Below are 23,014 nucleotides of genomic sequence, written 5' to 3' on the forward strand. Positions count from 1 at the left end.
AACTCCCAACCCAGACGCGCACTTTTAAAGAAAGCTAAAAGCTTGTATCCTGCCTCATTGACAACAGCCTCAAACTGTTCCCTGTCATCGAAGAAAACAAATCTTTTGCTCCTCTCTGCCTGGGGGAGGCAGAGGGACTGAGGTGGTCCTGTGTGGCTGAATTAGATCAAAGACTTTCCTTCTACCTTGGAGACACTGAGTCTAATCAAGTGAAATGAGTTTTGAGATCGCAGCTCATTTCCTAGGGGAGATCGGTTCACATTACAAAACCCCGGCATCTCATTCATCACAGCCGACGTGGTCTGTGCTCAGGAGAGGACCCCAACTGGGGCTAAACCACCTGTCTTCTCTCAAAAAGGGGCGCTTTACCCAAGCCTTGAATGAGAAGACTTGCCAACCACCAGGTTCTACCCATGTGGGGCATTAGTAATGGGGAGGGGAATTTAGGTTAAAACAGAGGAAAGTTAAGTTTAAGGAGCATTGGGTGGTTGTAATTTTAATGTTGCCTTATATAAATAATCATGAAGGAGACAGTAGTGTGATGTACAAGAGCCATCTTTCTCTCCTCATTGTGTGAAGCAGGCTGGGGAGAAGTGTCCTTTCATGGCCAACAAATAATCGTTATCTCTCATTTCTTTCAGGGCATCGTTGTAACTCCCGTGCTGCTGCTGCTTTTCGTGAGTATTTTGATACTACCTTTCATACCTTTTATTGCTATGTTTTGTTAGATACCATCCCCAGGACTACAGATGTGACTCACTGGTAGATGGCTTTCCTAGCCTGCGAATGGCCATGTATTTGCATCCTTGTACCATGAGGGAAAAGACTCCCCTAAAGCCTTCTTCAAACCTTCACCATCAGTCTTTAGAATACCACTAAAATCTGGATTCTGGCATCACATTTTGAGACTCCCAGCAATGCCTAGAGTATTAGCCCTGAGAAACAAAAGGACCCCACAGTCTTGCAGCCCAAGGGCAGCATCTGGTCCTAATGATTAGGCTTCCAACTCCTGGATAAATCATCAATTATCATAAACCAGTGACCTGAGGCCTGGTTCACACATGTACCACTCATCACTTTTTTTTTTCTTAGTAAAGTGAAGTGATTAATAGTGACCCAGTGGTGGGTGGGTTTTGAGAAAAAGCACCTCACACTAGTAGATCTCAGGCAGCTGAGATTACAAAGCAGGTGCTTTCACTCTCTGGTCTTGGGAATCCTGCCATGGTGTTCCCATTTGTCAAATGGAAAACAAAACACCTAATGCCCTACATCTCCCAAGACAGCAAAAGGTGCTGTAAGGGGGGAAAGGCCAAAACTACAAGTAGATACGGGTAACTCAACAAAAGTTGTTCTGAAAACAAGAAATGCTAATTAACTGTCTTATTTCCTTTGGCACTAGGCATATGAGAAATTAGATGAGAGATCATAATAGAAATTAATGTTATCTCGTGCTGAGCAAAGCATATGTAATCATAAATGATACCTAAAATATTTTATGAACTGTGCAGTTTTTCCATACACACACACACATCTTCCAAATATAAATCACTCCACTTATCATGGAAGCGTGGTGGGGATGCGTGTCTGGAATGAAATGAAGCCGTCTGACTAGCACTATTTGTCAGTGAATTAAAACTATAGGGGAAATTTATTTAATTATAGTATAATTACCCAAGTTGGAATTCAATTAGAGTAATAGAGTGAGGGACTTCATTTCTTGCCAGCTGTGTAGGGAGGAGAAGGGGCTAGATATACTATCACACAGTTGGCTTCTGCATCTTTCATGAAAGCCATTACCTTCAAGTAAAAAGCCGCAGCCTCACCTTGCCTTATGAAATGCCGGCTCCACCCTGCCAAGGTCGGGAGAGTCATCAGGTGGTTTCCCTCAGCATTCGAGCTGCCGCAATGCCGCAATGCTGAATGTGCAATGAGGCAAACCATTTGCCTTCAGAAGAAACGGCTTGCTGTGGGTCTACCTGCACATCGATGCGAGGAACTGGAACCATCCATTAGTGCTTTGGGCCAAGATTTGCCATCTCAAGAGGAGTTTACCAGAAACAGCCCTGTGTGGGTATAAAGTACAGGCTAGTATGAGAGTTGCAAGGCAGTCGCGGAGCCCAGTACCCAGCACACACTCCATAGGCAGCATAGCTGAGGTCTTGTACCTTAACAAAATCATGTGACTTAGTGAAGAAGAGCTCCAGGGGCGGGGGGGAAATACCGCAATGGTAAAGTGTGTGTCATGCAGCTGGATGACCTGAGCTTGAGTCCCAGGCAGAACTCATGTAAAAAGCTAGGTGTGGGAGCACACATTTGTAACCCATGTAAAAAGCCAAGTGTGGGGGCACACACTTGTAACCCATGCAAAAAGCCAGGTGTGGGGGCACATTTGTAACCCATGTAAAAAGACAGGTGTGGGGGCACACTTGTAACCCATGTAAAAAGCCAGGTGTGGGAGCACACACTTGTAACCCATGCAAAAAGCCAGGTGTGGATACATGCCTGTAATCCATGTAGAAAGCCATGTGTGGAGGCACACACTTATAATCCCAGTGTGGGGAAAGGACATGCAGGGCTCATGGCCGACTGACCTAGCCAAACGAGGGAGCTTACAGATAAAAAAGAGACCGTCTCAAAACAAAAAAGGTGGAGAAGAAGCAGGAAAGACTCTGAGGTTGACCTTTGGCCTCATAGGTATATTCATGCATGCACACACCTGCGCACGCGCACAGACACACACACACACACACACACACACACACACACACACACACACGGTGTGGAGACAGAGTTTCAGCCACAATTAGGAGGTTGAGACCTGGAATGTTCCATGCCCTATTTTGATTAAAGACCCAAAGGAGACACACACACCTTACCTTTCTCTCTTTTCCTTTTTTTTCTTTTTTTAAAGATTTGTTTATTTATTATGTATATAGTGCTCTGCCTTCATGAACCCCTGCAGGCCAGAAGAGGGCATCAGATCACATTACAGATGGCTGTGAGCCACCATGTGGTTGCTGGGAATTGAACTCCGGACCTCAGTGCTCCTCTCCAGCCTCCCTTTCCGTTCTTTCTTCCTGCATGTCATAACAAGACATTTTCTCACTGGTGAGCATGTCAGCATCACATCATAAGCTTCCTCCACTCGGAACTGTGAACTTGAGAGCTGTAGCTGGCTTAACGGATTAGAGGAGCAAGACTCTAAGACTAGTGGAAGGCACTCTGACCCCTCCGCCGAGAAGCTCCACCCCCTCCAGTCCACCCCCACCCCGTGAGCAGCGGGCTCCTCCCTCATTACCTGACCATTGGCCTTTAGTTCATGTTCATGACACATTCTTTCTGTCTGTCTGTCCGGGCTGTTGCGCATTTTGCAATGAGAATTTACAAAAAACTTGGGTTCCAGGTCTCATTTACTGAGCTGAACAAATAATTGAGAGACTTAAAATACAAACACATTCCATTTCTTTTTACCCACCCCTTTCATGGGCTGAGTTGTTATTCTCAAGGTTTGTTAACATCCTAGCATCCAGGGCACCCCAAAGTGGCCATATTTGAAAACAGTCATTACAAATGTAATTAGTCAGATAAGGTCATCCAGGGAGAGCGTGGAGCCCTTAACCCAATGTGATTAGTGTCCTCGTAAAACAAAGAGACAGAGACACACAGGATGAACTCCGTGTGACAGTGAGGCAGAAATTAGAGTCTCACCTCTCCCAGTGAGGCACAGCAAGGACCGCCAGCCGTCTTCAGAAGACTCGGCAGAAGATGGTGCCAGACACATTTCTGAGGGAACATGCTGCATTTGATTTCAGACCCACAGCCTCCAGAGCCATGAGGTGTTGCCTCCGTTGGTTTAAGCTGCCCAGCTTTTGGGCTATTACAGTGCCCAACGAACTAATATGAGCCCTGGAAATTACCTTAGCATATTTTAAAGGTGGAAATTGCTTGCTATTCCAACACAGTTTCCAAGGAGTGCGAGTTTGCTGGTGAGATCTCAGTTCCCTGCACTAGCCTCTCAGAACATGCCCTTCCCTGCCTCATTGCACCTGAAGCCTGGCCCCCATTCATATCTCAGCCGAAGCCTTTCCTGCCGCTCAGCCTTGCCGAGGAGGAGAGCATTGTTCTAACCCTGTCCCAGGTCCAGGTCACTTTCCCGGCCTTCTAACCTAATCGTTTACTGCCTTTGGAGTCCGTGCAGAAGTCTACACTGCCCTCTCTGTCCAGGACAGTCTCTCAGGCCCAGACTGTCACCTGCTTTCCACTGCTCGCTTCTCCTGTGTTGCGATTCCTCACTACTGTTTTCGGGGTTCACATAGTTGACCTTCCAGACCCCAACCCCAACAAATTCACCTTCTTTACACCCCAATAGGCAGACCCTTCATAATGAAGCTCTCTAGCGTTCTATCTGACCAGTAGCTCCCCACATGTTTGGTATATGCCCAAGTCCAAAATTCTTCAAACTCACTTAATGGCTAGTTTCCTTCCCCTGTTGTTTTTCAGTGCCTCTGACTGTGCCCATCCTACCGTTATCCTTCCCCGCTCACGTCTCTAGCCCCGAGCTCCCTGGCTATAATTCCTTCATTACAGACCACACCTGCAATCTTGTTCGTCCCTGTTCCTGCTCCATAGTTGCCCACACGTCACCAGTCCTACTGGTGTCCAGCCCTCCCGGTGTACCTCAACATGCCAGCGCCATCCTCTGTGAGTTCACAGCAACTGTCCGTCTGACAATTGTCTGCTTTTTCCCACCACCTTCCCTTTTCGATTCTGGAGAACATTTTACATTTTCTTCTTAGCGTCTCGTTTCTTCAGTGCCTCTCTTCATACCAACTAACGCAGAAAGGAAATGAGACGAGGTGAGAAACACAGGTCAGCAGCCTCGCTTGTCTGCATCTCGCATGATAGCCCTTGTATTTCTGCTGGGTTTGTGGATGTACTGTCTTTGCTCTCACCTAAGCCTAGTCCTCCTAGTGTTTATTAATGGCATATTTCATGCATATTTCCCCTTTTCTTCTATATTATCACATTTCTTTTATATAGTTGCTTCTACTAATGAATTCTATAATACACATCTTAAAATTAAACACCTTGCTCACTTGAATTCCATCTTGTATTTGCTTAATAAAGTGATATTAAAATCTACTCATTACCTATTCAGTAATGCAAATTGAACTCTTATGTGCAAGGAACTGTCTGCTGCCATGGGCAGTAGGCAGAAGAGATGTGTCGCTCTTGTCACTGTGGTTATGTCATAATGGAAAGAAACAGCTAAGTAAAAATACAGTGTGTAGCCGGGCGTGGTGGCGCACGCCTTTAATCCCAGCAGTCGGGAGGCAGAGGCAGGTGGATCCCTGTGAGTTCGAGGCCAGCCTGGTCTACAAAGTGAGTCCAGGATGGTCAAGGCTACACAGAGAAACCCTGTCTCGGAAAAAAAAATGCAGTGTGTCAGAGTGTGTGAGCGCTATAGAGAAAAGAAGACTAAGAGACTAAGAAATGGCCGTGTAGGGAATAGGAGGAGCTTGCTGTTTTCATTAGGCAGTAGGCCCAGACTCACTGAGAAAGTAGTGTCTGAGGAGATAAAGGAGGGAGTGTTCTGATGTCACCAGTATAGCCATAATCTAGTCATGTAAAGCCAAAGATTTGTAACTTTCATTTGAGAGAAACAGGAAATAACTGAATGAATTTTGGTAACGGGACTGGAATGTTCTGATGCTTGTTTTTTGTTTTTCTTCCCTTTCTTTCTAGACAGGGTCTCCCTATGTAGCCTAGGCTAGCCTTGAACTCTTGATCCTCCTCCTCAGTCCCCTGCATGCTAGGTGGACACCACCACCATTGGCCCGACACTAGCTTGGGGATGCCTAGGTTGTAAAGGGATGATGGTGGTGACAGGATGGCCATTGTAACACTACTGAGCTTCACAGCAGGACAGATTGTAAGTTTAGACCAAAGTAGTTGAAAGTCTGGTGGGAAGTAGCCGTTGGAATATGAAACTTGATCAACTAAACTGAAAGCAGGGGAAGGTCAGGAGTAACCGCAGGCCTGAGCCCCTGCAGTGTTAAACTTACAGCATATAAGGAAGAGTGTTGAAGGAACTCACAGAGTCCAGTATTACACGTTTACATTGCGCTGCCTTCAAGACATCTAAACAGAGACTAGATAAATACTTGACTGTATACATCTGTAATTCAGGGTCCAGTCATAATCCACTGGCATTTGTATGGTCCAGTCCAAATCATAAATATTCATTGGGAAGTCTCAGCATCAAGAACAATTTCAAGTTTGACTGGGGGAAAAAATGGAGACAAAAAAAATCCACCACCACCACCACCACCAACAACAACAACAACAAAAAAAACAAAAAACAAGCCGGGCGTGGTGGCGCACGCCTTTAATCCCAGCACTCGGGAGGCAGAGGCAGGCGGATCACTGTGAGTTCGAGGCCAGCCTGGTCTACAAAGCGAGTCCAGGCCAGCCAAGGCTACATAGAGAAACCCTGTCTCGAAAAACCAAAAAAACAAAACAAAAAAACAAACAAAAAAACAAAACAAAACCCCACCAAACCACCAAATAAAGATGTCAAATATTGTAGTATTAAGAACCCATGAAGAGCCGGGCATGGTGGCGCACGCCTTTAATCCCAGCACTCGGGAGGCAGAGGCAGGCGGATCGCTGTGAGTTTGAGGCCAGCCTGGTCTACAAAGTGAGTCCAGGACAGCCAAGGCTAACACAGAGAGACCCTGCCTCGAAAAACCAAAAAAAAAAAAAAAAAAAAAAAAGAAGAAGAACCCATGAAGAAGGCCAAGGAATAGCCATTTGCCTGGGAAGAACAGGGAGAGATTCTGATGCTCCAGAGTGGAGCCGAGAACCTGTTTCAGAAGATGTGTAGTGTGGGTAATGGTTCAGGTAAAATGATCTGGCCATTGGTTTAACAAGATGGTCGTCATTCAGGACCTTAACAGAAGCTATTTGCATAAAATTATATAGTCAAAGCCTGGTTGAAATCTGTTTGGGAAGGAAGAAACATTAAAATTAAGAGTAATTGATAACATTAGGGTTAATTTTTAAATAAAAGGATGCAAAAACATTAGCAGTTACAAAAGGATCAAGAGAAGACTTTTTTTTTTTTTTTTTTTAGGTTGAAAAAATTAGCTACATGTTTGTATTAACAAGACCAATCTAGTCAGAGGGGAAATTTGATACATAACTAAAATGAAGATTGTTGGGCCCGCCCTTTGAACAGGAGAAAGAGGGTTCATGTGCCGAGGGGGGGTGTAGCCTTCTGATCAGAGGACCCTCCATCATGATGAGTCCAGAGATGCAAGAAAGTTAGCTGGAGCACTCCAGAGCGTTGTCTTTCCTGTCTATATTTCCTCTGAGAAGTAGGAAGTAGGGCTAGTGGTGAAGGGTAAGAAAAGCAAGGAGGCCCTGGAGTGTGGAGGAGAGAGGGACTGTGAAGCCACTTGGTGGGGATGCACAGAGCTTTGATGTGCGGTCGCAGCAGGTGGTCCCCAGCACTGGGCCATCTCACTGTCTCCACATTTGCTGCTGTCTCCGCCTCACTTCTTTCCCTGAGGTACCGCCATTCCTCCCTCCTTCAGCTTCATCTGAGAGAGATTTGCTAACTATTTCATATAACACATTTCAGCTTTCTCTCTCTTGTACTACCACGCTTAATTGTTCTGCATTGGGATTCTCTAGAGAAACAGAACCAACTGGCTCCATCTCTAGTTTTCTCCATTACTACCTGAGGAAGGTTATTATGAGAGCTGGCCTGTGGCTGTGGGCGTCTAGGTCTCCTGTCATTTTCCGTGTGTGTTCTGAAGACGTAGAGAAGCTGGTGGCGTGTGTCAGTCTGAGTCTAACGCTCAGAGCGTGAGAGCCAGTGGTGCCATTCTCACACCTACTCCTCATCACAAGTCCTGAGAACCAAAGGGATGTAGATACTGTGATTCTTAAAGACCGGAGGCCCAAGATCTAGGGACCTTGTTTCCAAGGACAGAGAATGTATATCCTGGGTCAAGGGAGAATGTTGCACTTCCTTTGCCTGGTTGCTTTATGTAGGACCTCAGTGGATTGGATGCTGCTGATGTACCTGCCCCTGTGAAGACAGACCTTCACTCAGTCTACCCTGTTGAGTGGGAATTTGTTCCAGAAAGATCCAGGCCCTTCTCCCGAGTAATGTTGAACCAGTTGTGTGGGCAGCCACTAGCACAGTCAAGTTGACAGTCAGCTTAACCACAACATGTTACCCTTAGCGTTTATTACTACACAGCATCTGAATCACTTATCCTTTGTATTTTTCTTTTTCAATTAGAATGTAAAGTCACAACCTTAATCTGGTTTTGGTCACTGCTGTAATGTAAATATGTTTTCTAATTCATAATTGCACAAAAGAGTAGATCCATCTGTGCAAAGATGAGCTGGGATATTTCTAGCAAGGATAACTTATTTCCTGGTCTACATCAGGGCACATCTTGTTGATACAGGAATATGAAGGTGTCCTGGAGAGTATGACATGCCTTTCTTGCTCCTGGTGAGCCTTCCTTTCCTGGAGAGTATGACATGCCTTTCTTGCTCCTGGTGAGCTTTCCTTCGACGGGGGCTAGTATCCCAGGAAACTTAGCAGCCACCAAAGCCTCCAGAGCTACTGGCTTTTGGGTTCTTCTGGTGAATTCAAAGGTTGAAACACATGAACCACATCAGGTGAGCTGTGGAGAGAAGTTTGTTATAGACGCATAGATGACCGCTTAAGAGGGAGGGGCTGAGCAAACACAGAACTCGTGTAGAGACAGAGGGTCAGGACATAGGGGCCATCATGCTGCCAGCGGGGTAGGGGGTGGGTGGGTGGGTGGGTTTAAAGACCTTATGTATGACAGAAACTGGGGTGAGTTGTGGGGAAGGTTGAGCCTGTCAGTCCAGTTGGCCACACCACAGGTGCCCAGATGCCTCGGTATCTTCTGTGGTAACTTCTCTTATGGAACAGAGTGAACATGGTGGGTGTCCAGTAGATTTTAACTTCTCCCCAGCCAGGGGTTTGCGTGCCTTCTCCATGACCTTATCTCTAGTGCCTAGCACTTTATAAACTCTTGTTGAAAAGGAGAACAGTAGTGGTGGGTCGTGGATAAGCCGACTAGCTCAGGTGATCAGTGACCGTGAGTCACTCTGAGATGCTTTGTGCTCAGAAATGCCTTAAGACGAATCTTCTCTTGAAGCAGAGATAGCTTGTCTTCTCCTGTGTGTGTTAGTCACGTGGAATTTGTTCTCCATGGCTTTTTGTGTAACTAATCTGTGGAACCTATCGTAAATGCTATGTCCCGCCCTACCCCCAAAACACACAGGCCTCACTGAAATACATAGGGGAGACAGGGGTAGCCACAACATCTGGGAAGCCATTTCAAAAACTCTAGAGACAACCCTGATAATACCCTCCTCTCTGGAGGGCCACTGCTGCTGGCCTCAGACTTCCCTGACCCAGCTAGAGTGAACGCAGGAGGCTGCTTTGGTCTGGTCTGTCAATTGTCCTGCTGCAGCCCCAGCTCCGGGGTCTGAGCAGGGAAGAGCGCTGAGTGGGAAGACACTGCCTGCCTGCTACCCTCTCGAGCCCCTTTCTGCAGAATCGTCAATGCTCTTTCTGTTTAAGGGACTACTTAGCAGGCTTTTGGGTTGCTTAACCAAACTTGAGATTGATAAGATGAAGTGTTTGGTCAGAAAGTCAGGAACCAGGTTTGTTCTTAGAGGCCTTGTGAGGAGCCCCGAGGAGCCCTGCCTCTAGTCCTCTGCTTCCCCATTGGCTTAGGAGAGACTACTTCACAGTTCAGTACGGTGCATTTTACTTACAGTCTACATGTTTTGAGTAACTAGAACCCATGATGTACACATAGTCCCCATCAGGAGTAGGGTGCAGCTTCATGGTACAGTATTCATTTTGCCCTGAAATCAATCCTCAGGACCACCAAAAATAAATAAATTTTTACAAAGTTCCCATTAACATAATTGGAAATAACCTTTTCGTCTTACATTATAAATTAGCTTACAGCATAGATGAACACAAAAGACAGCATGCTAAGTGAAGACAGCAGATAGGCCAACACCTCGTGGTCTCACCTGTGTGAGGGCATCTAAGAACATGAAACTCATAGGCCCAGATAGAAAGATGAATGCCAGGGACGGGGGCGGTGGAAGCACTGGGTACAGCTTACTGTGCTAGAACTTAACTATAGCATGGGGTTCTAGTTAAATCACTGCGTGATGAACATTCTTGTAAGGGGTACATCTTACATAGTGCTGTCAGGTACACAAAAGGGAAACTGTGAGGTGGTGGATTTGTTAAGTAGCCTGCTTATGATGCTTATCTCACTATATGTACATAGTCATTACTTTGTGTACCTTGAATATATAATTTGTGTCAGTTATACTTCAATAAAGATGAAAAAAGATAAGTCAACATAAAAATGAAACCATACTTCACACACTACTCTCATCTTTTAAAAATACTTTAAACCTATTTCATTTCTCAGAGAAGCTATAAAATAAAAGATCATTTCCGCTACTCAACTTATTTCCTAACAACCCAATTTTAGCTTGATGTAAACAACCGAATCAATATGTCGTCCAACAATCTAACAACAGTACTCCATACCTTGATTTAAAAAAAAAAAAAAAAAATCCCAGTCATGTTGACGTTGAGTCTGTCACCTGCTCTACCCATGCGCCCAGCTTCAGCACAGCATCAGCTTTGTTTGCCTGCATCCCTGTGCGAGAAGAGTGACAGGGAGTGGCTGAGCTGTCACTCATGGAGCATGGGAGGCACTGGGAAGGTTTGGGAAGTCCTCCCTGTAATGCTGGTCTTCACCACAGGAAGGAGACACAGGTGTTGATGCGTGCAACAAGACAGCTAGCTCCAAAAGTAAGCAAGCCCTCCCTTTCCCCTGAGGCTGAGCCCTGGGATGGGAGGTAGAAGCTGGGCAGGGAATAGGTGTGCATGTGTGAGTGTGGCTGTGGGTGTGTAAGTCTTTCACTTAGGCTCAAACTAGTTCTTGCTGACTTTCCAGCAAAAGAGATTTGGCTGGTAATGTTTTTCCTAGTGAAAGTGAAGGCCAATCACCAGGAGTAAATTATTTAATACAACAATGTTTTAATAGCAGAAAAGAGACACAAATAGCAATGCCTGCAGCAAATGGGTTCCCCAGTAGGAGATAAAAGGCTCATCACACTGTAGAACAGGTGACGACCTAGTGCATTAATGGCAGTTTTACAGGTCAGCTCACTTACAGAGGTGAATGAAAGGCTCCTTCTATTTCCTAATGTTCACCTGATAAGTGATGCCCCAGCCAGGCAGCCTCTCTTCATCAGAGCTGCTTTTTTTTTTTTGTCTTTCTGAGCCTGGCTGCTTTTGACCAGTAATATTTTACTCACTGAGTGGATTTGTTATTAGATTGAATGTACTGGTAGCAGTCAACTCTGCGCCCACTGAACCTTGCTCTGCTAGAATTAAACCCTGAAGCCCCAGGCGTCCAGTGTGGGCACTGAATTAACTTCCCTCTGATGAATCCAACCTGGTACTAGTTATGTACCATTCCTGAGATTGTTGAGAAAGTCACTCAGACAGTTCTGTTTGTCCTGTGACTCAATCACCGCCCCCCCCCAGCCCCCCAACTCCCATACCACCAGGAAGCAAAGGAGAACCGAGCTTCGGCTTCCATTCCTGTCACCTCCTGAACCTTCTGGAATCACTGTGGAGTATTACAGGAGGTGTTGGAGCTACCCTGCTGGGGTCCAAGCCTGCCTTTGTCACACTAGCTGCAGTAATCATGTCCAATTTGTTCACCTCTTAACCACGAAGTGGGATTACTAGTTAGACTCACTCCACGGGGTCTGTGAGAGTCAAACTGTCTGGTGCATGTTAAGCGCTGAGACCAGTGTAGGCCACACCGAAGCCTACAATCTGTAATCGCAGGAGATGCCTGGGTGGAGGGAGGCCGGTCTGATCCTCTCTTGGGTCTGTGTGTTGCGTGAGACTTTGTCACTTACCCTAGAAATGTTAGGAGAACGCAAAGAAACGCATCAGGCCTGTGTGTTATAAACATCTAAAAAGTGGCACATTTCTTGAGTTCCTGGTGCACATTAGATTTGTGGCTCTCAAAGTGCGAACCCAGTAGCACATGCGGCAGCAGCATCTAGCTATAAGGCATGCTGGTCCCCCCAGAGCCCATCTCTGTTGCCCAGATGGCTAGGCCAAGCAGCCTGTTGTTTCTGATGTGGAAAAGTGCACGGGCTGATCCTAGACCCCTGCATAGATGTAGCAGATGTGCAGCTTGGTCTTCGTGTGGGCTCCCCAACAACTGAAGGGGGCCCTCTCTGACTCTGATACCACCCCATGGATCCTGTTCCCCTAACTGGGCTGCCTAGTCTGGCTTCCATGGAAGACGATGCACCTGGTTCTGCTCCAACTTAATGTGCCAGGGAGGTTTGGGACTCATGGGGGATCATCCCCTTCTCTGAGAGGAAGAAGAGGGGAGAATGGAGGGGGAGGGGCTGCAAACAAGATGTAAAATGAATAAATAATTTTTTTTGTTTAAAAAGTACACTTCCCTCATTGCAAGGTGTGAGCAAGACAGTGTTACAACCTTCTGGAGTGTGCACTTTGCTGGAAAGACAGATCCAGAGATGAGCAGCCTGGGATTCTGAGAGATACAGTGGAGCTGTTGTCCACAAAAGATGAGGGAGGAAGTCAGCATTTGGAAGGGGTTTTGAAAAGAATTCCTAAGAAGTAAGATTTAAACTGCATCCAGGTGTCAGTGGCAGGAGGGTGACATTCCAGAGGAAGAAGTTCATGTGGATACTGGGTGCCTGGCTGGCCTGCTCACAAACCTCATCTTCTCTCCCCCCGCCAACCCCCCCCCCCCCCCCCCGCCTCTCTCTTTCACTTAATTTTTGTTTTTTAGTTTTACACATGAGTAGTGTGTTTGTATCATTTCCACTCCTCCCCTCCCCGTTCCAGCTCCTCCCATGATTCCCGGACTCCCTCCCAAATTCATAAGCTGTTCTTTAAACACACACACACACACACACACACACACACACACACACACACACACACACTTGCTGAGTGCATTTAGTGTTTCTTGTATGCACATGTAGTTAGGCCTGGCCTCTTGGGATTGGATACCTGAGTTACGGTGACTATCCCTAGGGAAAACCGATTCCCCACCTCTCTGCAGCCATTGGCTGCCTGTGGCTCTAATGCAGAGCTGAGGTCTTGTACATGTTCCTGTGTCCATGCTGGCATCTCCACTGGTGGTGTAATTATGCCAGTCTTGTTTAGGCAGTCATATCGTGATTTCGTGTGTGCAGCATCCCTCTCATGTTTAAGACTCTCTCACAGCAGACATCCTGGTCCACTGGCTCTTACAGTTTCCCACCCCTTCTTCCACCATGTTCCCCGAGCCTTAGGCATAGGGGTTGCATTACAGACATATCATGACCTTGAGAGGAGGGGCTTGGTACTCTGTCCACTGTTGGTCCCTAACACCTAGAACATGCCCTTGGCCTCCGTGAAGTATTGAGTCACTACGGGAGTGTGCTGTGTCCTTTGCACAGCTTGCAGGGACCCAGCCAGATGAGAACGAAGAAAAGAGAGAGAAACATGCGGACATAGAGGCAGCTGGGCTTGGGTGGACTAGGCTGTCTGCTGGAGAAGCCAGAACATCCCAAAGCTCAGCATGTTTATGATACAGAGTTGAACAGAGAGGGGGAGCTGTCTCTATAGGGGAGCAGTCTTCAGGATTTAAATTCTGGCGGGAGAATGCTAGGGTGGAATGTTCCACATATATGGACCAGAAGGGGAGATTTGCTGTTTCCCTCCAAGCCTTACCTGGGGGACGGGGGGAGCCATTTTTCCATGAGTCTTTCACATAACTATGCCCATGTTAATAACACATATACACACACATACACTCTCTCTCTCTCTCTCTCTCTCTCTCTCTCTCTCTCTCTCTCTTTCTCTGTCTCTGTCTCTCTCTCTGTCTCTTTCTCTCTCTCTCTCTCTCTCTCTCTCTCTCTCTCTCTCTCTCTCTCTCTCTCTCTCTCTGTCTCTTTCTCTCTCTCTCTCTCTCTCTCTCTCTCTCTCTCTCTCTCTCTCTCGCTCTCTCTCACACACACACACACACACACACTCAGGACTTTCTTCATTTCCTACTGGAGTAACTGAATATAAAGCACTTAAGTTCTCATATATTGAGGGTTGGTTTTGTTTTTTTGTTTGTTTGTTTTTTTTTTTTTAAAGATTTATTTGTTTATCATGTGTACAGTGTTCTGTCTGCAGGCCAGAAGAGGGCACCAGATCTCCTTATAGATGGTTGTGAGCCACCATGTGGTTGCTGGGAATTGAAATGAGGACCTTTGGAAGAGCAGCCAGTACTCTTAACCTTTGAGCCATCTCTCCAGCCCCATATACTGAGTTTTTATGTATCCTTTCTTCTCAGTATAAGCTATTAAAGCTGCAAAGCCGACCTATTTGTGAGTTTTCTGCAAGGAATTAAGCAGTCACTATGTTGTTTGTTTAATGTCCTGTGTCTTAAAACTTGGCAGTGTGCAGTGTGTTGTGTCTGGGAAACCCACACTCCATGCTTGGTTCTGAACTTGGGAGCTTGTCCTGCTAATCCCTGGTGCTTCCCATCAATGGGGACACTGTGCAGCATTCCCAGGGTCCTTTGTCCACATCAGGAGAAACGTGAAGAAGCACTTATTCCAGCAGCAGAGATCAGGCCTGCACACAGACTGGCTGGGCACTTGTCCTTTTCTCACTGTCCAGACACTCCCTGTCCTTTGTTCTTGGATGCCAGTGAGCACTTTAGAACCTGGGAAACCTCCAAGGGGGTGCCTGGGAAGCTTCACACAGTAGGTCTGGCGACTCCAGCTTCACACTGGCCACACAGTAGGCCTGGGCGACTCTAGGATGTCTTTTCTTTCCCTGCCAGCATCCCTCCCTCCCTCCCTCTGCCTTTAGGAACCCTCTTAATTACATCCCTGGGTAGCTCGGTCTCATCGCTCATCTGACGGGACCGTGGAGGATAGTCGCTCTGACCTGTGTTTCCAATCAAGTAGTTCAAAGGTATCAGGCATTCTGAGGGACAAATGGACTCTGGGGGTCCCAGGTGGCTTCCTTCTCAGCCTGTGGCTGCCTTCCACTGCCTTCCGTCAGCATGGGGCTCCTAGATATCAAGTATACAAGGGGCTAGTGAAGGGAGAAATTTTTAAAAATGGCATTTTAAAAATATTATTGAAATGCATTTTCTTTATTTCTGTGAGCTTACAGCGGGAATATGGTAACTAACCCAGCTAGGAGAAACTATCCCATTGGCCTACATATCCTTAGCACTTAAACATGTTTAAATATTAATAACATCAGTAGAAAGAGGATCCTGTGACTGAGCCCTGAGATTTCAGGCAGGGATCGTCTTTACCCAGGAGTTACAGCCAGAATCTCCAGACCTTGGGAATAAAGCATTGACAACATTATTATTCAACCATTGCAGCAGGCAGAAATTTAGAGTTATATCAGCTGTACAAGAAAGGGGCTAGAGGCCAGTTTGGGAGATGATGATTAAATCAACAGCCAGTGGTTAGGGCTGAAGCTGGTCCCCTGATGGGTGAGACATGCCTTCTTGGCCCTGAGTGTATGAAGATTAGGGCTAAAAGTGGTAACAGAATTTTATGAAATTTATCAGAGTGAAGAAAAGACTTCTTTCTTTGTTTTTTAATTGTTGAAAATAGATTTTAGTGGAATTGCTTTTGAGTTTCCATTTAGGTTGGTATTGGCTGTGGGCTTTCTGTAAATTGCTTTTATTAATGTTGAGGTCTGTCTCTTGTATCTCCCGTTTTTTCAGGACTTTTTAATCATGAAGAGATGTTTATCATGAAGAATCTGTTTGTGTGGTGGATTACATTTATCAGTTTGTGTATGTTGCACCGTCCTTGCATCTCTGCATCATCATGGTGGACGGTCTTGTATTCAGTTTGCAACCGTTTTACTGATATATATATTCCTATCTATGTTCATGGGAGAAATTGGCCTGTAATTTTCTTTTCTTTGTTGGGTCTTTGTGTGGTTTAGGTATCAGGTTAATTTTTGGCCTTATGAAATGAAACGGGCAGTGTTCCTTGTGTTATTATTTTGTGAAATAATTTGAGGAGAATTGGTGTTAATTCTTCTGCAAGAATTCTGCGCTAAAACTATCTGGCTCTGGGCTCTTTGGTTGGGAGACTTAATTGCTGCTTCTGTTTCACTAGGGGTTGTAGGTCTGTTTAATTTGCTTATCTGATCTTAATTTAATTTTGGTAGGTGGTATGTCAGGAAAATTATCAAAGGAAGGAAGGAAGGAAGGAAGGAAGGAAGGAAGGAAGGAAGGAAGGAAGAAAAAGAAAAGTATCTATTTCTGCTAGATTTTCCAATTAGATGGAACACAGACTTTGAAGGTGGTCTTTATGTATCTCTGAATTTCCTTGGTGTCTATTGTCCTGTCATCTGAATTTTGTTGATTTGGATAATCTCTCTCTGCCTTTTAGTTAATTTGGCTAAGGGTTTGTCATGCTTAATGATTTTCTCAAAAAAAAAACCAACTCTTTGTTGCATTGATTTTTTTTTTTTTTTTTTTTTTTTTTTTTTTGGTAGTGTTTTGTTGTTGTTTCTATGTTATTGGTCTCAGCCCTGAGTTTGGTTATTTCTTGCCCTCTACTTGTGGGGTGTTATTTCTTCCTTTTGTTTTAGGGCTCTCGGGTGTGCCATTAGTGCGGGCGTGCCATTAGTGCTAGCATGAGATGTCTCTAATGTTTTTTTTTTTTCAAATGTAGGCACTTAGTGCTATGAACTTGCCTCTGAGAACTCCTTTCATTTGTCCCATAAGCTTCATTCAATTCTAAAAAGTTTTGATTTCTTTCTTAACCCATTTTTCACTCAGTAGTGAGTTGTTCAGTGTCCACAGTTTGTAAGCTTTCTGTTTTTTCTGTTGTTGTTGACACCCAGCTTTAAGCTGTGGTGGTCAGATAGAATGTGGGTGTTATTTCAGTTTGTCTTGTATCTGTTAAGACTTGCATTGTGTCCAAGTATGTAGTCAGTTTTGGAAAGTTCCACAAGCTGCTGAGAAGAAGATATATCCTTTTGTGTTTGGGTGAAATGTTCTGTAACCATCTGTTAGGTCCATTTGGTTTAGGATGTCAGGTAGCTCCAGCATCTCTCTGTTTAGTTTTGTCTGGATGGCCTGCCTAGTGACAAGCATAGAGCATTGAGATCACCCACTATTACTGGGTGAGGGTCAGCATGTGATTTTAGCTGTGACAGTGGTTCTTTTATGAACATTGGTGCCCTTGTGTTTCGTGCCTAGATGTATAGAATTGCAATATCTATTCAGTGAATTTTCCCTTTGACAAATATGTAGTGTCCTTCCCTATCTCTGATTAGTTTTGGTTTGAAGTCTGTTTTGTCGGCTATTAAAATGGCTACACCAGCTTATTTCTTGGATCCATTTGCTTGGAATATTTTTTTCCACTCTTTTATCCTGAGGTGATGCCTATCCTTGATGTGGAAGTGTTTCTTGGATGCCACGGAAGAATGGGTTCTGTTTTTGTACCCAGCTTGTTGATTTGTGTTCTTTTATTGGGGAATTGAAACCATTGATATTGAGAGCCATTGATGATCATTGTCTGTTGTGGTGGTGGTGGTGTGGTGTGGTGGTGGTGGTGTGGTGTGATGGTGGTGTGGTGTGATGGTGGTGTGGTGTGATGGTGGTGTGGTGTGATGGTGGTGTGGTGTGGTGGTGTGATGGTGGTGTGGTGTGATGGTGGTGTGATGGTGGTGTGGTGTGATGGTGGTGTGGTGTGATGGTGGTGTGGTGTGGTGGTGGTGGTGTGGTGTGATGGTGGTGTGATGGTGGTGGTGGTGTGATGGTGGTGGTGGTGTGATGGTGGTGTGGTATGGTGGTGTGATGGTGGTGTGGTGTGATGGTGGTGTGATTGTGGTGTGGTGTGATTGTGGTGTGGTGTGATGGTGGTGTGGTGGTGTGTGGTGGTGTGGTGTGGTGGTGGTGTGGTGGTGTGGTGTGGTGGTGGTGTGGTGTGATGGTGGTGTGGTGTGATGGTGGTGTGGTGGTGGTGGTGTGGTGTGATGGTGGTGTGGTGTGGTGGTGGTGTGGTGTGATGGTGGTGTGGTGTGATGGTGGTGTGGTGTGATGGTGGTGTGGTGGTGTGGTGGTGTGGTGGTGTGGTGGGTGTGGTGTGATGGTGTGTTGTGTGCTGGTGGTGGGTGGGGTGTGGTGTGTGTGTGGTGTTGTGTGGTGGGTGTGGTGGTGTGGTGTGATGGTGGTGTGGTGTGATGGTGGTGTGGTGTGATGTGGTGGTGGTGTGATGGTGGTGTGGGGTTGTGGTGTGGGGTGTGGTGTGGTGGTGGTGTGGTGTGATGGTGGTGTGGTGTGGTGTGATGGTGGTGTGGTGTGGTGTGATGGTGGTGTGGTGTGATGGTGGTGTGGTGTGGTGTGGTGTGGTGTGATGGTGGTGTGGTGTGGTGTGATGGTGGTGTGGTGTGATGGTGGTGTGGTGTGATGGTGGTGTGGTGTGATGGTGGTGTGGTGTGATGGTGGTGTGGTGTGATGGTGGTGTGGTGTGGTGTGATGGTGGTGTGGTGTGGTGGTGGTGTGGTGTGATGGTGGTGTGGTGTGATGGTGGTGTGGTGTGGTGGTGGTGTGGTGTGGCTGGTGGGTGTGGTGTGTGTGGGTGGTGTGGTGTGGTGTGCTGGGGTGTGGTGTGCTGGTGGTGTGGTGTGCTGGTGGTGTGGTGTGCTGGTGGTGTGGTGTGCTGGTGGTGTGGTGTGCTGTGGTGTGTGTGTGGGGTGTGGTGGGTGTGCTGTGGTGTGGTGTGGTGGTGCTGGTGGTGTGGTGTGCTGAGTGGTGTGGTGTGCTGGTGGTGTGGTGTGCTGGTGGTGTGGTGTGCTGGTGGTGTGGTGTGCTGGTGGTGTGGTGTGGTGTGCTGGTGGTGTGGTGTGGTGGGTGGTGTGGTGTGATGGTGGTGTGGTGTGGTGTGATGGTGGTGTGGTGTGGTGTGATGGTGGTGTGGTGTGATGGTGGTGTGGTGTGGTGTGGTGTGGTGGTGGTGGTGTGGGGTTTTCCTCCCTCTTTTGATTAACTGGTCTGATATTATTTATTCCTTGTGTTTTCTTGGATGTGGTTAACATTTTCAGGTTGGATTTTTCATTATAGCACTGTTTATCAAGCTGGATTTGCAAGTAGATGCTGCTTAAATTTGGCTTTATTGTGGAATGTCTTTCTCCATCTATTGTGATTGAAATTTTGCTGGGCATAGTAAGTTGAGCTGGCGTCTGTGGTCTCTTAGAGTGCATAGAAAATCTGCCTATGCCCTTCTGGCTTTTAGAGTCTCCATTGAAAAGTCAGGTATAGTTCTAATAGGTCTGCCTTGGCCTTGACCTGAGTTTCTTTTCCATCTTCTATTTTCTAAGATTTGGCCTTTTCATAGTACCCCATGTTTCCTGAAATGTTTTGTGCTGGTTTTGTTTTTTTTTTTAATTTTTTATTATTAATTTATTCTTGTTACATCTCAATGGTTATCCCATCCCTTGGGTCCTCCCATTCTTCCCTCCCTCCCCTTTTCCCCTTATTCCCCTCCCTTATGACTGTTCCTGAGGGGGATTACCTCCCCCTGTATATGCTCATAGGGTATCAAGTCTCTTCTCGGTAACCTGCTGTCCTTCCTCTGAGTGCCACCAGGTCTCCCCCTCCAGGGGACATGTGAGGCACCAGGTTTTTTTTTTTTTTTTTTTAAGAGTTAATATTTTCTTTCACCAAGGTGTCCATTTCTTCCATCTTGTCTTCAGTGCCTGAGAGCGTCTCTTCCAGCTCCTGTATTTTGTTGGCAAGGCTTGCCTCTAAGGTTCCTGTGTGAGTCCCTAATTTTTTTTATTTCCAGACCTCTGTCAAATTGGGTTTTCTTTATTGCTGGGCTCTAGTGGAGACACACTGCCCTGGCTTTTGTTGGGTTTCTACCCTGGCATCTAGGCATCTGGGTTTGGATGACAGTGATTCTAGGTGCTGGTGTCTGCGCTTGTCTTTGTTGGGTGGTGCTCGCTCCATGGTTTCTTATGCCCTCTTGGATCTTAGGGGCCTGTGGGCTGTCTTGTAGGAAGAGCTTCTGAGACCCTGCCGGATGTGACCATTGGGGAATCCCCAATAAAACTATTTCTAAGTATTGGGAGCTAACAAGTAGCAATGGGGATGGGCTGGCATGGGTGGGGTGGAGGTGAGCTGTGAGAAGAAGGCTAGCCGCTTCTGTGGAGTCCACAGGGGGTGGAAGAAGAGAGAAGAGAAGCCCCTCCCTGGCTGGCAGGGGGACTGGGAATTGGAATTGGAGTATGGGAAGGAGGGTGAGCGTCCCCTACTTGGTTCCCTGGCTGCAATGGCAGGTGGATCTCCAGAGAGAGATCGCTTCAGATTTTAGCAGGTGAGACGAAGAGGTTGTGTGAGGGAGGGAGTCTATAGGAGAGGGTCTCCTTAGTTCCCTGGGGGAGAGTGAAAATCACCTACCTAATACCCTGGCCTGGGTTGCCAGTGTATTTCCAAGGAGACACTGAATTAATAAACCATTTGGGCAAAACTCAGAAATCAAAGCAGGATGTGGTGGGGCATGGTTTATAAACCCAGAACTCAGGCAGCTGAGGCAGGAGGATCTTGAGTGCAAGGCTAGCCTGAGCTACATGGTGAATTCTAGGATAGGCTAGCCTACATAGAAGGATCCTGTATCAAATGTATCAGAGTTGTTTTATCCAGAGCTGCTAGGGTCATTCATCCAAGCACTTGATCTGTGTTGACATTCTGCCCTCAATCAGTGCTGCCTGGCTGCAGAATGACAACATTATTTTCCAAAAGGCATTTTAACTTTGACTCAGCAGGAAAATAAGAAATCTGAGGTACAATCTGTAGGAGGCTGAAAAATAAGTTACAGGGGCAAGCGAAGGGACTGGTGCGGCTTGGGTAAGGGAGAGACTGGTGTGGCTTGGGAGAACTACGTTACAAAGAGCTGAAGATGATTATGAACACCTGTACTCCAGGCAACACTGGTCCAGAGAGGTTTGAATTCCTGGAGGAGGCTGAGAAAGTTCACAGGGAGCAGTGGTTCTTGATAGTTGAGGCTAATGTGACTGTGTAGGTAAACATCAAGGCTGCCGTAAATAGGTGCACTATGAAGCTGAGATGGCAACTGTTAGCAAAGAAAGAATTAAAAAGGGTAAAGGGGAAAAATAGGGTCTATGATCCTTGGTGAGGCATGTAGATTTTAAAAGAGGTGTATTGAAATTTTAAGTTGAAAAGTAGAGGACTGGAGAAATGTCTCAGGAGGTAAATAGCTTGCCACACAAGCGTTTGAGGACATGAGTTCGAATCCCCAGGACCTTCATAAGGCCGAACACAGTAGTGCATGTCTATACTCCAAGCTTTGCGAGGCTGAGATAGGAGAATTGCCAGTAGCTTGCAGGCCAGTGCCCTGATGTTCACAGCAGTGAGAGGCCCTGTCTCCAACAAAGTGGAAAGCAAAGCCCAGTGTCTCAGGTTGTCCTGACCTTCACACGTGTTGTGGAACATATATAGCTGCTCCAAAACATGCCTGCACATACCACATGCACACAGAGATGAAAAAAAGAAAAAGAAATTATGTTTTAGGATTTGTCTAATAATGAATTGTAAAGGATCTAAGATTCATTGTCTTTGACTTAAGAAAAGTTAGAGAATATTTTATTTGCATCAATAGAAATGTTGTCCTGATAAGAGAATGAGACATATTTGTTTATTATTCTAGGAATCTATAAATGATGCAATAATCGCATAAGTTATGAATATAGGTGGAGTATCATGGTTTACGTAGAACAACTCCACCATCCAAAAGTATGTTAATAAAAAGTATTTAAAATGTAACTTGAATTTTTCCTTAATCTTAATTTTCCAAATTATATGTTAAAATAATAACCTATTTATGTTAAATTAAAAAAAAAACAGAGGCAGCTTTGCTCACTCTTTGTTGATTACTGCCAAATTTTTGGTGCTTGTGAGAGAAATTCATGGAATGAAATTCGTTTATTGTATTATTGACTTGACTGCAATATTTCGCTACTGGGTCACAGTGAGTCTTAACTCCTGTTCTCCTGTTTTTCAGCTTGGCTCCTCCTCTTCTGTGCCTTTTACATCAATTTTCTCTCAGCTTTTCGTGACAGTGGTGGTTCCTCTTGTTATTGGTCAGGTAAGGGCCGTCCAGCCGTTCTTTTCCATACAGGTCATACTGAAAATTCTTACATTGGGTCAGGGTACATGAGGGGAAAGAATGAAAAAAAAGGAGACTGAAAACACGCATTTTCAGCATTTTCCTCTTTGAATTTCAGTTAACATGAACCGGCTTCGCCCTTGGTTTTCTACTTGAGAACTCCCTAAACAGATGCCACTTGGAGCCTCGAGCTTTACACTCTTCTTAAACAACAGGGGCTCTCCTGTAGCAGCTCTCCATGACACTGCTGTAAACCTGCTTATAAGCGTACATACGTAAATGAGGGTCTTCATTGTTGGGTGGTTTGTTAATTTGGGGGTTTGAATCATGAGAAGCCACCATCATGGAGACTAGAATTTAATGTACAATGATTGCGGTAGGTCTAAGAGAAGTGTAAGAGCAACTAGACCCTGAATTTATTTCTGCCTTTCATTTGCTGGATGACCTTGGGCAAATCGTTTAATCTCCTAGCTCCCAGTCACAATTTATTAAGTATTGTAATTACAGTATCTCTCTTAAAGTTCTGTTAGGGTTAAATGAAATATTGATGGGTGTAAAGTTCTTAGAGTATAGTCTGACAGAAGAGAACACTACAGCTTAGGTCATCATCACTGTTGTCGTCGTCGTCGTCGTCGTCATAGTCGCCATTTTTATCAGATTGCTATGTATACCGAACAGGACACAACCCTTTCAAACCTTGTCC

The 23,014-nt window shown here is 45.8% G+C and overlaps 1 protein-coding gene across 2 annotated transcripts in view; it reads left to right on the top strand.

Moving 5' to 3' along the window:
• The window catches only part of Slc10a7 (solute carrier family 10 member 7), a 230,874-nt gene that overhangs the window by 163,942 nt on the left and 43,918 nt on the right, over positions 1-23,014 (top strand). For both annotated transcript variants that reach the window (XM_051169287.1, XM_051169286.1), the window contains 2 exons: positions 642-677; positions 22,207-22,290. In XM_051169287.1, coding sequence (XP_051025244.1) covers positions 642-677; positions 22,207-22,290 — 120 coding nt within the window. The remainder of the gene's footprint in view (positions 1-641; positions 678-22,206; positions 22,291-23,014) is intronic.

The sequence above is a fragment of the Acomys russatus genome, chromosome 26 (genome assembly GCF_903995435.1).
Source record: "Acomys russatus chromosome 26, mAcoRus1.1, whole genome shotgun sequence".
In the NCBI taxonomy this organism is placed as follows: Eukaryota; Metazoa; Chordata; class Mammalia; order Rodentia; family Muridae; genus Acomys; species Acomys russatus.